General features: G+C 44.0%; 1 protein-coding gene across 1 annotated transcript in view; it reads left to right on the top strand.

Annotated features, from left to right (window-relative positions):
• Window positions 1-13,828, top strand: part of LOC138982485 (uncharacterized) — a 22,873-nt gene extending 9,045 nt beyond the window's left edge. Inside the window, exons 7-9 of the mRNA XM_070355788.1 lie at window positions 748-908; window positions 1,895-2,069; window positions 12,842-13,828. Coding sequence (XP_070211889.1) covers window positions 748-908; window positions 1,895-2,069; window positions 12,842-13,119 — 614 coding nt within the window. The 3' untranslated portion in view covers window positions 13,120-13,828. The remainder of the gene's footprint in view (window positions 1-747; window positions 909-1,894; window positions 2,070-12,841) is intronic.
• The last annotated feature ends 633 nt before the right edge of the window (window positions 13,829-14,461 follow it).

Raw genomic sequence — 14,461 nt, 5'->3', positions numbered from 1 at the left:
ACTCTCTCTTCGTTTGCAAATGCTTTCAAAGTTTAAATATGGGAGAGTAAAAAGAAGGAAACAAAAACTCAAGCTTTTGGCGTATCGGTGACAAGTGTCACCAACAACAATCTGTTGAGTGTCGAGCTGTGTTCACCGTTGACCACACTACGCTTCATTTACCGACAAAGCCGTGGGTCCGTGAACACAAACAAAGACCCGTCACTCAAGGCACTCTTTGTACGAACACTGTTTTGAATAACTAAACAAATAACACAACATTTATAAATCCACACAAAGCAGCGTTTTCTCCAAGCAATAAAAAAAATTAAAAAGAATTTAACACACACGTAAACAGAAAATTATGCCGACAGTTTTTTAATGCTCGACCTTTTTTTAATCCTCAACCTTTTGTCCCTTAGATGTTTTGTTGTTGACCTTTTGTCACCTTCGACCTTTTGTCGCCCTTGACCTTTTGACTCTTGACCAAATGTCTTCGACCTTTTGTGCCTCGACATTGTAAAACTCGACCTTTTGTCGCACACCCACCAAGTCAGATGTGTGTTTGCACAGTGTATGCCTGTTTGTTTGACTTGAGTGTTCTTGCATGCATATGTGCATGTTACTTACTGAATGAACATGTTATTGCAGTTTGAGGTTTTTAGTCTTGTGAGCATAAAGCTAGGCATTATTTCAAAATGGTAAGGTCTGTGATACGATAGAGTCAATCTTCTAGAGTTGCCTGAACAGCTTGCTTTTCTATTGCAGAAATGGCCAGTGGTTCATTGCCAACAAACTGGGTTGCCCACACTGCTAATGAGCACGTCAAATTGGTGCCCCTTACCTCGTCAGATGCAGAGTACAAAAAAGTGGAGTCAAACTTCAGAGCCACACTTGGAGCAAACAGGGGCAATCTTACCATAACAGCGGTAAACAAAGCAATTTTTGGTCACTTTTTAGTTGGATGTTTATTCTTGTTCAAATGTATGGAATCTATCGGGGTTATGTTGAATGCAAGTGTTGTTAATTCAGGGATGTATTTCTGCTGCAATATAAGACACTAAATTTGCAGAACTTGTTCTTGTAAGCATAAAAAGTCATTTCAATTACCATTTAAGTTATGGAATGAACTGCACAGATGGGTGTTACGTGCATGGGGTTTAGAAGGAAAACAATGGCGCGGCCATTTTGATAACAAACATGACAAGCAAAGGGTGATAAATATGGCGCCTGAAAGTATATGCATTCAACCAAAGACATAATTAAATGTCCAAATTATGCACAATTTTGGAGCTCATTCCGTCAATTAATTTCACTAGAATTATTCTTAGCGTTGATAAAAGTGACTTATATCAAATATAACTAAATAATGGCACTGGATTGTGAGGTTTGGCTTTACAATGCTATATTTAACATTACATCTATCAATACTATTATTTCTTGAGAACACCTATAACTTACTTGAATAGTACTGTGAAATGACTCCTATATGTATGGTTGGCATCTTGTGTAAAAACAAGCTTTTAGTGCCTGACATGTAAAGGCCTTGATTCATTCTAACTGCCATTCTGATTTGTTTTCCATTCTGATTGTCCGAGTTCACCACAGTTTCTGCAAAGAAGAAAACAATGATGGTCTTTTGTTTTTTCTGACCCAAGAACTCGACCATTGTTGACTGTGTATGTGATTCAACTGACAGGATACAGATTTGACCATGTTTGTAATTGGACTCACGGTCTGGGACAGATCCAACCGTGGTTATAGTTATAGGATCTAACCATGGCTGACTGTGCCTGAATGTGATTTGACTGACGTGATACAAGTGTGACCGTCTTTGACTGTGGTTTTTGTGACTATACAGTGAAAGTAAACAGATCTTAAATCATGGCTTATGACTGGTTGGTTGTGGTAACAGATTGACAGGATACAGAATCGAACCCTGTACCAGCAGTACATTGCCAAAAAGGCTCACCTTGAGAAGCAAAACCCAGGCATTGAGAATGAGAAGACAATATGGCACGGAACAGCTTCAGATGCGGTTGACAACATCAACAATTATGGATTCAACCGCAGCTACTGTGGGAAAAATGGTGGGTGTATGTTGCAAAATGATCAGACAACAAACAAGAGTTGCAAACAATCTGAAAATGATGTGTCTACTTTGTACAAGAAAAACTGTTGCATCCCTAGCTTGCACCAGTGACTGATAATTATGTTGGGTCAGGTCATCGTGAGTGTCACAGTGGTGCACACGATCACTTGACTCCACACATCAGTAAGTCCCAACATGTGCCTCATGTTTAAGGTGCGCAACTCTTCTACAGCCCATAAAACTCGGAGAGAGTTACATGACTGTGTAGAGGTTTGGAAAGTCTTGTTTTGTTTCTCTTCTCTTGTGTTACGGACTCTCTCTGGACTCTTACTCACGGACACAACATATGACATTGTGACAACAACAGCAGTATACTGGCATGGTAAACTTTATGTCTGTGTCTCTCGATCTTCCCTCCTCCTCTTCGTCTACCAACCGAAGCCGGTGGCTACAAGCCACAACATACCAAGTTGACCACATCTCCTGAGTTAGTGGAGCACACAACAAAATACGTCCACACTCTTCTGAAGTTCTCAAAGTTCTCTCCCACACTCTAACATGTACATACATTATTCAACTTTAGCTAGAGTAACAAACATCCAATCAAACTCTTAGTAACTATTAGCAACACAACATTCTAAGATGATACCCCATTTCATTGGTTAAAGACAAGATAAAAACAAGTCGCGTAAGGCGAAAATACAACATTTAGTCAAGTAGCTGTCGAACTCACAAAATGAAACTGAAGGCAACGCAACGCAGCAAGACCGTATACTCGTAGCATCGTCACTCCACCGCCCGTGGCAAAGGCAGTGAAATTGACAAGAAGAGCGGGGTATTCGTTGCGCTGAGAAGGATAGCACGCTTTACTGTACCTCTCTTCGTTTTAACTTTCTGAGCGTGTTTTTAATCCAAACATATCATATCTATATGTTTTTGAAATCAGGAACCGACAAGGAATAAGATGAAAGTGTTTTTAAATTGATTTCGAAAAAGAAATTTTGATCATAATTTTTATATATTTAATTTTCAGAGCTTGTTTTTCATCCAAATATAACATATTTATATGTTTTTGGAATCAGAAAATGATGAAGAATAAGATGAACGTAAATTTGGATTGTTTTATAAAACAAACATTTTTTTTATAATTTTCAGATTTTTAATGACCAAAGTCATTAATTAATTTTTAAGCCACCAAGCTGAAATGCAATACCGAAGTCCGGGCTTCGTCGGAGATTACTTGACCAAAATTTCAACCAATTTGGTTGAAAAATGAGGGCGTGACAGTGCCGCCTCAACTTTCACGAAAAGCCGGATATGACGTCATCAAAGACATTTATCGAAAAAATGAAAAAAACGTCCGGGGATATCATACCCAGGAACTCTCATGTCAAATTTCATAAAGATCGGTCCAGTAGTTTAGTCTGAATCGCTCTACACACACACACACACACACACACACACACACACACACACACACACACACACACACGCACAGACACACACACATACACCACGACCCTCGTCTCGATTCCCCCCTCGATGTTAAAACATTTAGTCATAACTTGACTAAATGTAACAAGGGGGGGGGGTAAGGGATTAAAACCTTCCAACCGCAGCTGACAGGCTTCTTTGATCTCTCACTATCAGTATGAAAGGAAATCACACCAACTTTACATGTCCCCAAACCTCAGGGGTGTAGAGGCAGTCGGGTGTCAGATTGCATAATACTTCCCCTGCAGACAGGGTTGCCTGCCTCAGACACAGGTGGTCTGTCTACTTCAAATTGTAAGGGATTAGAAAATTGCTTCACTCAAAGGGAGACTGTTTGCAGCTGGACACGGCTGGTGCACACCAGTACTTTTATAGTTCAAAGAATAATGAAATGAAACAAAACACAAATCGGTTGGCAAGATGAACTACGGTACAAACACTAGACTGGACAATGACAACAGCCGTTTACTCTATAATTGGTGACTGGTCACCCTGTCACACATGTATTTCCAAACGTTGTCTATTGTAGAAATGAAACTGTGCAGCATGAAGAAGGTTGAATTAAATTACATATCTTACCCAATTCACATAAAGCAATTTACTTCAGTTTAGTACTAGAACGCTGAAACTACGCTCCACCCTGGTAAGGGGGGAAGTAACCCTAAAAGTAGAACGACCTTGACGGTCACATGACAACGCCAGGTCAAGGCTACCTCCCAGCATGCATTGCGCACGCGTGCTCTCGCCGCCATCTTGTATTCATTCGACTCTTCAGCGATAGCGTCTAAGGACGTGTTTGGACACTTTTCTCTACCACGAGCTCCACTTCCGGTGACACCGGAGTTAGTGACGCTCAGGGAGGATGGCTACAGAAAGGACAGAGCTGTCCCTTATACAGAGTCCGCCCTTGTGGCACTGGAAGAGACAGGGAGAGGTAACCTAGAGTTAGCGTCTCTTTCGGAAACGCTGCTTATGTCTCTCTCCCGTTCTATCGTTACGTCCCTGGAACCGTTTGAGTTTAGACGGCCCGGACGCGAGCGAAAAGGACGTAACGACGCTGCTCGCTACTTTGGCCAAGTTTCAGCCGAACAAATGCGTTTTTCTGCGCATCTTTTTGCACACGCGGTGCACGCGCGCAGGTTAGCGTTTCTCTTGGGTTCCATGATCCAAGACAAAGCCGCGCTTGAGGCTCTCAAGTTATCCCCTTTCACGGAGGGTGCCTTGTTGGTACAGCCGTCGCTCGACGTGCTCCACAAGCAAACCCGGGACGATCGGGATTTAGCTATAGCCAAGATAGCGTAACACGGCTTTCCTAAGCCTCAGAGCAAGAGCTACGGACCGCCTAAACCTGCTGCCTCTTCGGCGAATAGGGGCAGGTCAACACACTCCAGCTCTTCTTCACGAGGACGGGGAAGATTCATTCAAGGGTGCGGGACGCAAGCTACACCCCCTATGATGTGTCCCCGAACCACTAGCCCATGCAACCACCACGCCTTTGTTGGCAGGCGGCCTGTCACGGGCACTTACACATTGGTTACTTAGGTAATCAGTCGGTGAATACTGGGTATAGTGCGTTCGGGATTCAGGCTATTCTGGAAGGAGGGTAGGCTCCCTTAACCAGTGCGCCTCAGCTGTCAAGTTTCCTGTTTAATGGAAGCAAAGACAGCGATACAAGTACTTTTGTCCCCTCTGAATAGATTTCTGAGACAAATCAAATTCACAATGGAGACACCCGCGTCAGTCAGAGACACACTCAGACCAGAGACTGGATGATGTCAATCTAGGACTTTATGTCAGACAGCTTACGGCTAGCTTCAGATGTATAAGCCTCTTTGTTTAAGGATTTTGTAATGGTGAAAAAGGCATCTATGTATAAATTGAACCACATTATCTTAATCGGAAAGATGTGCGTTAGTATATATAAAAAAACAAATTCGTTTTTACCGTTGGAAAGTATTTTTAATAGGCAGTTACAGATAAGAAGCATTTTTGTGTGAGTGTTTGAAGAACAAAACGTTAAAAAAGTTAGCTTGTTGTACTCGATAAGTTGTATTTAATTCATTGTATGAGATATTGTTAATTGTTGTTATTTATTTGAATAAAATTGTTTGGAAACATGAAAAAAAAAAAAAAAAAAAAGGATAAACGGCTTCACAGTCGCATGTCAGCGACTATTGCCGGACAACTTGAAGCACTGTCAAACCTTCCAAGTTTTCACATTAAGTGTTACGAACAGAACTAAGGTCACCATCATGTGGCTACCCTTATGTTCGGCACTAAAGCTTTCCGCATTTGGGGATCTTTTTCCCAGACGCAAAAGATAGGAATGCGGTGTTTGGCAATTAATGTTAAAACACACACCTTCTGGTTCAGTGTTTCAACTTCAGCTTTACGCCCCTCAGGGCCTTTTCTACCGCGAGTTAACAAACTACACTCTTTTTGTAGTCTTCCCAGCGGTGGCCCCTGGATTTTGCACAATTTGGCTTTGCGCCAGGAGTCTTCTCCTACTTTGCAAATAGTACTCTTTGCCTCTAGATTAAAGGCACAGTAAGCCTCCCGTAAACCATCACAGAGCTCCCCGAGCGTCTACATACAGTACAAGCATACTTCCATTTGAACGCTCACCGAACGGGAACATCCTGGCTGCTTTCTGTCGAGCGTGAGAAATTTTCAAAGAATTTATTTTCGTGGATGAGTCCTCTACAGCAAGGGCGCCTCGTTTTGGTGCTGGCTGTTATGAATATTCAATACCGGAAATCACGCCCGGACAGTAAGCCTCCCGTAAACCATCACAGATACTTTTACACACAGTACAAACACCCTTCCATTTGAACGCTCACCAAACGGGAACATCCTAGGTGGCCTACGTAAAGAGCGAGCAATTTTTAAAGAATTAATTTTGCAGATTGTCTCGAACACTTTTTGGACCCATCCTGAACTCAGGTCAAAAATGAGTTACTTCCCTTCGGGTCTCATTTTATCGATGTAAACTGGCCATAGCCGTTGATCGATGATTATCAGAATGTTTTTGGACCGTGGTGCGTTTTTGCGCTAGACCTAACTTTTAAAATCTAAATAATAAATTCACAGCTTGTTACACAAACATTCTTTAATCATAAAAGAATTTTTTTTTCATCAAGACAAGATCAGTACAATTCGAAGTTGTGAAAGTTTGAAAACAGAAAAGCCCGGAAGCAGGGTCACGCAAGGGTCGTAGCAGACGACGGTTTATGCATATGGCAGTTCCTCTCAACAGTCAAAAACCATCGCTAGAGTTCTTGTGAACCACAGCCGTTTGTTTCTTGTATAAAAACGTGCTATTGTAGATAAGCTCACATCGAGTCGCATTCAAATGACTAACTGACGACTACATTGTAAAAAAGGGAAACTGGATCACACGGGTTCACGATGGCTCAGGGGTAAGATAAACCACGCAAAAATAAATTCTTTGAAAATTGTTCGCTCTTTACGGAGGGCACCTAGGATGTTCTCAATTGGTGAGTGTTTAAATGAAAGGGTGTTTGTACTGTGTGTAAAAGCCTGACCGTATCTGTGATGGTTTACGGGAGGCTTACTCTGCCTTTAAGCCAACGAAGGCTGAATCACGAAACTCCAGTTTCAGGGATGCAGCCTCGGATCATACATAGGCTACTCAGATCCATCTGCATGGTTTCTAACGACATTTTAGGATGAGTCACTTCTGCACTACTTAGGCAGAAGAAGATTTAGCTTACCTTTACCCTCGGGGATATCGAACTTCAGGTTACCAGCACTTGAAGTACCAGTTAATGGAACCTTGTCTATACAGTGACCTCTTCTAACAGAGTCCACTTATTTTCCAAAGCCAGTTCTCTAGCTTTCCTTGAAGATATTTTCTCAAGGTTTCAGAACTAGCTACATGTAATGCCTCTAGCCATACAGACATCGGCAATTAAAACTCGTAAGACGCTCACTCACCCCTCCCTTGGGACAGGATTTGACAGGAGCATGGTCTGAGAGCGGATGTTACCGATACCCAGTCGTGTCTTCCCCAATTGCGGGCCGGTCAGCACAATATATACTAACAGGCAATCAGGTTTTCAATACTCCTGACATTTCACCCCTGCTTTGCAAACAGGGAAAGTATACCCGCTTCTTGCAGCCGTGGCATAGACTTCCGTTCACTGCTTGGGGTGGGTGAGCGGTGGGGCTACATGACGTCAGAAAATGGACGAGTGGGGTTCGGCCGTTTACGGTTGTGTCTCTCATTCAGTCTTCCAGGGGTTACTGCTGTGTCGAACCACCCCCCTCCCCACTCGGGGCGCGGCGTGGCTCAAACCAGGCAGACTGGTTCTCAGCACTGGGATGCTTTTCTCGCACAGCGGGTGGGGTACTGCTGGGCTTGGCTTTGTCTCGTACCCCCACTCTCCCTCCTTCTCGGCAGGGCACTGTGCCAACTACCAACCTCTCTCCCCCCTCTCACGTCAGGTGGGCGGTTTGGGTTGGCAGGCAGAGACTGATCACGCTTTTCACTCTCACTCTTGGCGGTGTTATCAGCAGGAGTTTTAGTGCGCTGCCTCCCCTGTCTCCCCTCCTTTTGTATTTGGACACAACTGCTGGTCGGGATTCGGACTTCTCGGTTGAGGAGGGAGAGTGTGTAGCGCTGCCTACTGCTTGTAGGCTTGCTATGCAAAAAGCGGCTGCTGTGGCAGCTTACTTTTTCCCGGATGGGGTGGCGGTTTCAGAGCAGGGTGTCTCTCTTCCTCCCTCTTCCACGGATGACTTTGGGTTTACGCGGGCTTACTCCCAATCGTTTCGATTTGCCGAGTATCCGGTGATTGCCTACCACATGTCGCAGCTCTTGGCTTGACCCGCACCTCAGGGTAGTGGTCTTCAGCCTACACCTTTCCCGGGGCGGGGATATAGCTCAGTTGGTAGCGCGCTGGATTTGTATTCAGTTGGCCGCTGTCAGCGTGAGTTCGATCCCAGGTTCGGCGGAAATTTATTTCACAGAGTCAACTTTGTGTGCAGACTCTCTTCGGTGTCCGAACCTCCCCCCGTGTACACTACATTGGGTGTGCACGTTAAAGATCCCACGATTGACAAAAGGGTCTTTCCTGGCAAAATTGCTTAGGCACAGTTAATAATTGTCTACCTATACCCGTGTGACTTGGAATAATAGGCCGTGAAAGGTAAATATGCGCCGAAATGGAAGCAATCTACTGGCCGTATAAAATTTCATCTCACACGGCATCACTGCAGAGCGCCTAGAACTGTACCCACGGAATATGCGCGATATAAGACTCATTGATTGATTGATTGATTGATTGCTTCATATGCAGGGTCCTGCTCCTCCTTCTGCTAGCCAGTGGCTGGCTTCTGGGTTTCAGGCTGCTTCGTTCTCACTTTTAGTGCGGAAGAAGATAGGTTGGAATGTCAAGTCTCAGGACCTGATCCAGACATTTTCGTTGCCAAGGGCTAGTTTATCCGCTCCGTCGGAACTAGTCTCCATGCTTCACAAATAGACCACAGGGAACGTGGGGTTTCGTGATGTTACTCCTCCCTCTCCTCTCTGGAAGAGGTGGGACGGCATGGTCTAGAGTTATCTGCTTTCGCTGAGACTCTCCTCTGTGCTCTCATACGAGCCATCTTAGGATAGGGCCGTAGCCATGCTGCTGGCAGCTCTGGCTAGGGTCATCACCGAGCAGATGAGTTCTTCAGTGTGGTTCTATGCCCACACTGTCTTCACCAGGTGTGATCTCCTTCTTTTACAAGGGGTTTGATTTCACACCGGTTACAGGAAGCAAGGGTCAGGCTTTTTTTCTCGGGGTTTTGTTAAAACCTACTCAGAAGCCTCAGTCTTGCCCTTCCTTCATGGACAAGTAGCAGCGCATTGATGCGCTCCCGGTCACAAAGTGGGTGTTTCGGTCAGTGTCTCCTCCCTCTCCGCAGGAGGTGGGACGGCATGGTCTAGAGGTATCAGCTTTGGCTGAGATTTTCCTCTGTGCTCTCACACGAGCCTTCCTTATGCGTTCCTGCAGACAGGAAGTGGCTCCGTTTCTGGAGAGCTATTTGTCTCTGGATGACCTCGGGGACTGGTTGGTCTTTTATCAGAGTCAATCAGCTTGCCAGCTGCACTTTCAGATGGTGTTGAACCAGGCTTTTTGTCTGGCGTTCTCAGAACCCGGGCATGCCGTTCGACACTGTCTCTTGGAAGGTTCGTCCTTCACAGGAGAGAATAGAGAGGCTTTAGGCTCTTATCACTGCCACAGGCACGAGAGCAGACCTCTGCGAGGTCCTTAGCCTTGATCCTCGGTCAGATGGAATCGATGGCTATGCTGGTCCTCTACTAGTCTTTCCTCAAGTCTCTTTGGGACTCGGCCTCACAGGTCTGGGACAAGAGGGTCCTCCTCCAGGGTGGGTTCCTCCACGCGAGTAGGTGGCTGGAATCCAATTGGATCGCTCAGGGTTTTTTTCCCTAGCTTTGTTCCCCCCCCCGGACTTAGACCGCTTCATGGATGCGTCTCTGTCTGGATGGGAGCCTACATCAGCAATTACAGTCTTGAGGCTGTGAATGAAGACTCAACTCCTTGGGCATCTCAATTGCCTGGAGTTAGGAGCAGTAGCTCTCAGTCTACTAGCCTTTCTTTTTGGCTATATACAGGCATGTCCGGTTGCATACGAACAATACTTCTGTTGCTTCCTATGTGAACTAGCAGGGAGGAGCAAGTTCTCACTCCCTGTCAGACAGAGTTTACGGGATTCTGATTTGGTTTCTTTCACACTAAATCAATTTCTCAGGGGAATATCTTTCCGGCCGGCTCTATAATCTGGCCGACTCGCTCAGCAGGACCTCTCAGGGCTTGCACACGGGTTGGGCCATCTGCATACAGGGCTGGAGGTTGTGCTGTTTGTGTTACAGATCGTGGGTTTTGACTCTGGTCTTGGTGCATAAAGCACATAGGTCCTCCACTTTCTCTGTGTATGCCCCTCATTGGCCTCCTTGGCCATTTGGCGTATAGAGCGGGGGTGCAACTCCTTAGCGTCCCTCTCTCAATCCAGGTGGTTAATCACCTCTGTTTCTTTTTGGCTCTTGGCAGCTTGGCTGCGCCTCTTCTTGGAGGTTCTGGCGTCTCGGCTATCTCAGCTACTTTGGAACAAATAGGCCTCTCTGCTGATGTTCATGGCGCTTTTGCGGGCATGATCAAAGGACCTTGTTTTAAGAGGTTTAGAGGCGTCCCCTTGTTTAACGCGTAGGACTTCGTTCTTCTTACTCTGGGCCTCAGCCCCGAAGGGCAGTGAGGCACATGCGTTGTTGGAGTTTACCGGAGGATGTAGCCTTGGAGCTTATAGTTCCGTTTTTTCTGGGGGTTTTGCGGCCAGATTTCCTTGAATCAGAAACCTGGTCAATCTCCTCTGGTGTTTAATTCCCTCCTCTCGGGAGGATTCTCGCTCCGGGCGTTTTGGATTTTCTAACTGTCTGGTTAGAGTTTTAAAATCCTTTTTATATTTAGTCAAGTTTTGACTAAATATTTTAACATCGAGGGGGAATCGAAACGAGGGTCGTGGTGTATGTGCGTATGTGTGTGCGTGCGTGCGTGTGTGTGTGTGTGTGTGTAGAGCGATTCAGACTAAACTACTGGACCGATCTTTATGAAATTTGACATGAGAGTTCCTGGGTATGAAATCCCCGAACGTTTTTTTCATTTTTTTGATAAATGTCTTTGATGACGTCATATCCGGCTTTTCGTGAAAGTTGAGGCGGCACTGTCACGCCCTCATTTTTCAACCAAATTGGTTGAAATTTTGGTCAAGTACTCTTCAACGAAGCCCGGGGTTCGGTATTGCATTTCAGCTTGGTGGATTAAAAATTAATTAATGACTTTGGTCATTAAAAATCTGAAAATTGTAAAAAAAAATAAAAATTTATAAAACGATCCAAATTTACGTTTATCTTATTCTCCATTATTTGCTGATTCCAAAAACATATAAGTATCTTATATTCGGATTAAAAACAAGCTCTGAAAATTAAATATATAAAAATTATTATCAAATTTTTTTTTTCGAAATCAATTTAAAAACACTTTCATCTTATTCCTTGTCGGTTCCTGATTCCAAAAATATATAGATATGATATGTTTGGATTAAAAACACGCTCAGAAAGTTAAAACAAAGAGAGGTACAGAAAAGCGTGCTATCCTTCTCAGCGCAACGAATACCCCGCTCTTCTTGTCAATTCCACGTGTTCTGTGAGTTCGACAGCTACTTGACTAAATATTGTATTTTCGCCTTACGCGACTTGTTTGATTTGCGCTCAGTCAATTGTAACTAAGAGCCAAAAGCTCATGTTCTTATCTCTTTACACTATAGGTGAAAGAGGCTTTTCTTAATTGACTCTCACAAGAGACGTTGCTACTTTCATAGGACAGTCCTATGAGTGGTGGCTTATTGAACACGAGGAGGGGGGGGGGGGGCGTTCAGTCCTCCCTCTGTTCCTTTACAGGTGTTCAGGAGTCCAGAGCCTGGTGTTCTTCTCTCGCTGGTGGTGTTCTTTTCGCCTATGCAAAGTTTTGCCAACAGCTCTTTGGAGGTCTGATGACATGTTCATTAATTTTTTACCTGGTGGACATCTCTTGCTCTTAACTTGATGGGGCAATTTCCTTGCCCTCGTTAGTTTCTGCATGACAGGTTCTCTCAGGGACATAAGTAAGTTCCCTCCGCCTTTAGGAGCAATCTGCATTTATGAGAATTGGGGTAAGAAAATGTAATTTGATGGAAAATTTCTATAGTAAATTTTCATTTGATTAATATACCTACCCAATTCTCATAGTTTATACCCTCCCATCCATCCTCACTACTTAATTTCTTAAGGGTTTTTGAGAAGTCTCGAATGATTATTCCGGATGCCGGCGCTCACGTGGTGCGCGGTGCGTTATGGGTAACCAGGTGGGACAGGGCATAGCAACGGCGATGGCGTCTGTTTTTAGCTTGGTTACCACCCTTGCAAGGGCAGGTAATTTGAGTAGTTTTTCGACATCTGGCATGTGAGATTGAAGTCAATGCATCTATGAGAATTAGGTAAGTATATTAATCAAATAAAAATTTACTATTGAAATGTTTCAATATTTAGCCTGTAGGACATGAAGCATTCTCTCTTTCCTATACTGCTGAATAATGTACTGTGCGATTTTATCATTGATTTCACTCCCAATCGTTGTCACAATATCTGTTTCTTGTTTATACTTAATCACCGCTTTCCAATTTTAACCTAAAGACACGTTCTTGTTCTCTTCACAGCAACGGTGCATGGGCAAGGTGTGTACTTTGCCATCAACACTAACTACTCAGCACACCCGACATATTCCCCGCCAGATCCATCAGGCAATCGCCGTGTCTACCAGTGCAGAGTGCTGGTTGGTCATCCTGTCCAAGGAAACCAGAACCTCAGAGTCCTGCCTCCCAGACAGGGTCCCGTTCTCTATGATTCTGCCACTGACAATCCGGGAAATCCTTCTATGTATGTGATCTTCAACGATACCCAGGCCTACCCGGAATACATGGTTACCTTTAAATAAGCTTCCTGTATCACTGAACAAGGAGACTGGATAAGCTGGGATTTATTTTGAAGACTTGCCGCGCCTGGATGGAATTACAATGTAATTGTGTTGTAAGGTAATCTGCCTTGGCAGGTTATTTTGAAAGAAACATTCTGTAGCACAGCTAGCTATATGGTCACATTGAAATAAACAAGACTAGTCGTTAGACTGCTTGATGAAGTGAGATTTGTTTTTAAATTAACCTGGCATAGCAATTGCAAGGATATGTGATTGTATTGAAATGGCCATCCTGTATCGCAAAGCAGGAACACTTATACAATGTACATGGAAAATATTTTCTATTTCTTAGTCTCACATGTTCCCTCTCTCTCTCTGTCTCTCTGTCTCTCTTTTGAAAAGACATTTTAAATTTCCTCGGTGAGAGATTTCTCTCCTCGGTGCTGTTTATTATGTGTGGAACTGTTTGAACGTACAATTAGCAGGTTGGTGAGTCTTTCTTTCAGTGGTAATTATTGTTTGTAGCAATCTTTGTCAGATGCGTTTGATTTTGTTAGAAAATGTTGTGTGACTCATATTGTAATATTAATCTTAGATAGAGATTGTTCCTTTAAATATTTAATTTTTGTGTAATATTGCTGTGTTGACGTTTTGATTATATTAGACCTTCCTGTGAAAGGTATGAATTGGAAAGCATAATGTAATTAGTGAGGAGTTTCAGGGGCGGACGAGGGGGGGGGGGGGCACAGGGGGCACGTGCCCCCCCCCCTGAAAAAAAAATGGAAAAAAAGAAGAAAAAAAAAGATTTTTCTATGCTGATTCTATGACCATTTCTAGGTTCAAATGGCACCAGATGGCACCATTCTGCTTCTTTGGGCAACAAATTTTTCCGGGGGGGCATGCCCCCGGACCCTCCTAGCAAATTCGGGCGCTTTGCGCCCATCACATTCACTTTCGATTCAAAGTGCCCCCCCCCCCCCCCCCCCTTACAAAGCAACTGATCCGCCCCTGAGTTTGTTGTAACATTAGCAGTACTGTGACCTTTGATGTTTGTTCCCCATCCTGACCTTCAACTGAAAGTATTCTCATAGGCCTGTAATATGTAGAGGTTACATGCCGAGTCTCAGTGATTATCAAAAATAATGGTCGAAGTTAGCGGATCATGAAAAATGCGAGCTTCAGCGAGCTTTTTCATGACCGCGAACTGAGACCATTATTTTTGATAATCACTGAGACGAGGTATGTAACCTCTTTATCCCTCCTTTCTTCAGTTATTCAAAGAAAAGAGGAGTTTTTGTGCGAAAGTTTGATCAAATCATATTCACCCAACCAGTCTACCTGCGCATGCGATCGATTAATGCGC

The sequence above is a fragment of the Littorina saxatilis genome, linkage group LG12 (genome assembly GCF_037325665.1).
Source record: "Littorina saxatilis isolate snail1 linkage group LG12, US_GU_Lsax_2.0, whole genome shotgun sequence".
In the NCBI taxonomy this organism is placed as follows: Eukaryota; Metazoa; Mollusca; class Gastropoda; order Littorinimorpha; family Littorinidae; genus Littorina; species Littorina saxatilis.
This window is presented reverse-complemented; position numbering and strand designations above follow the sequence as displayed.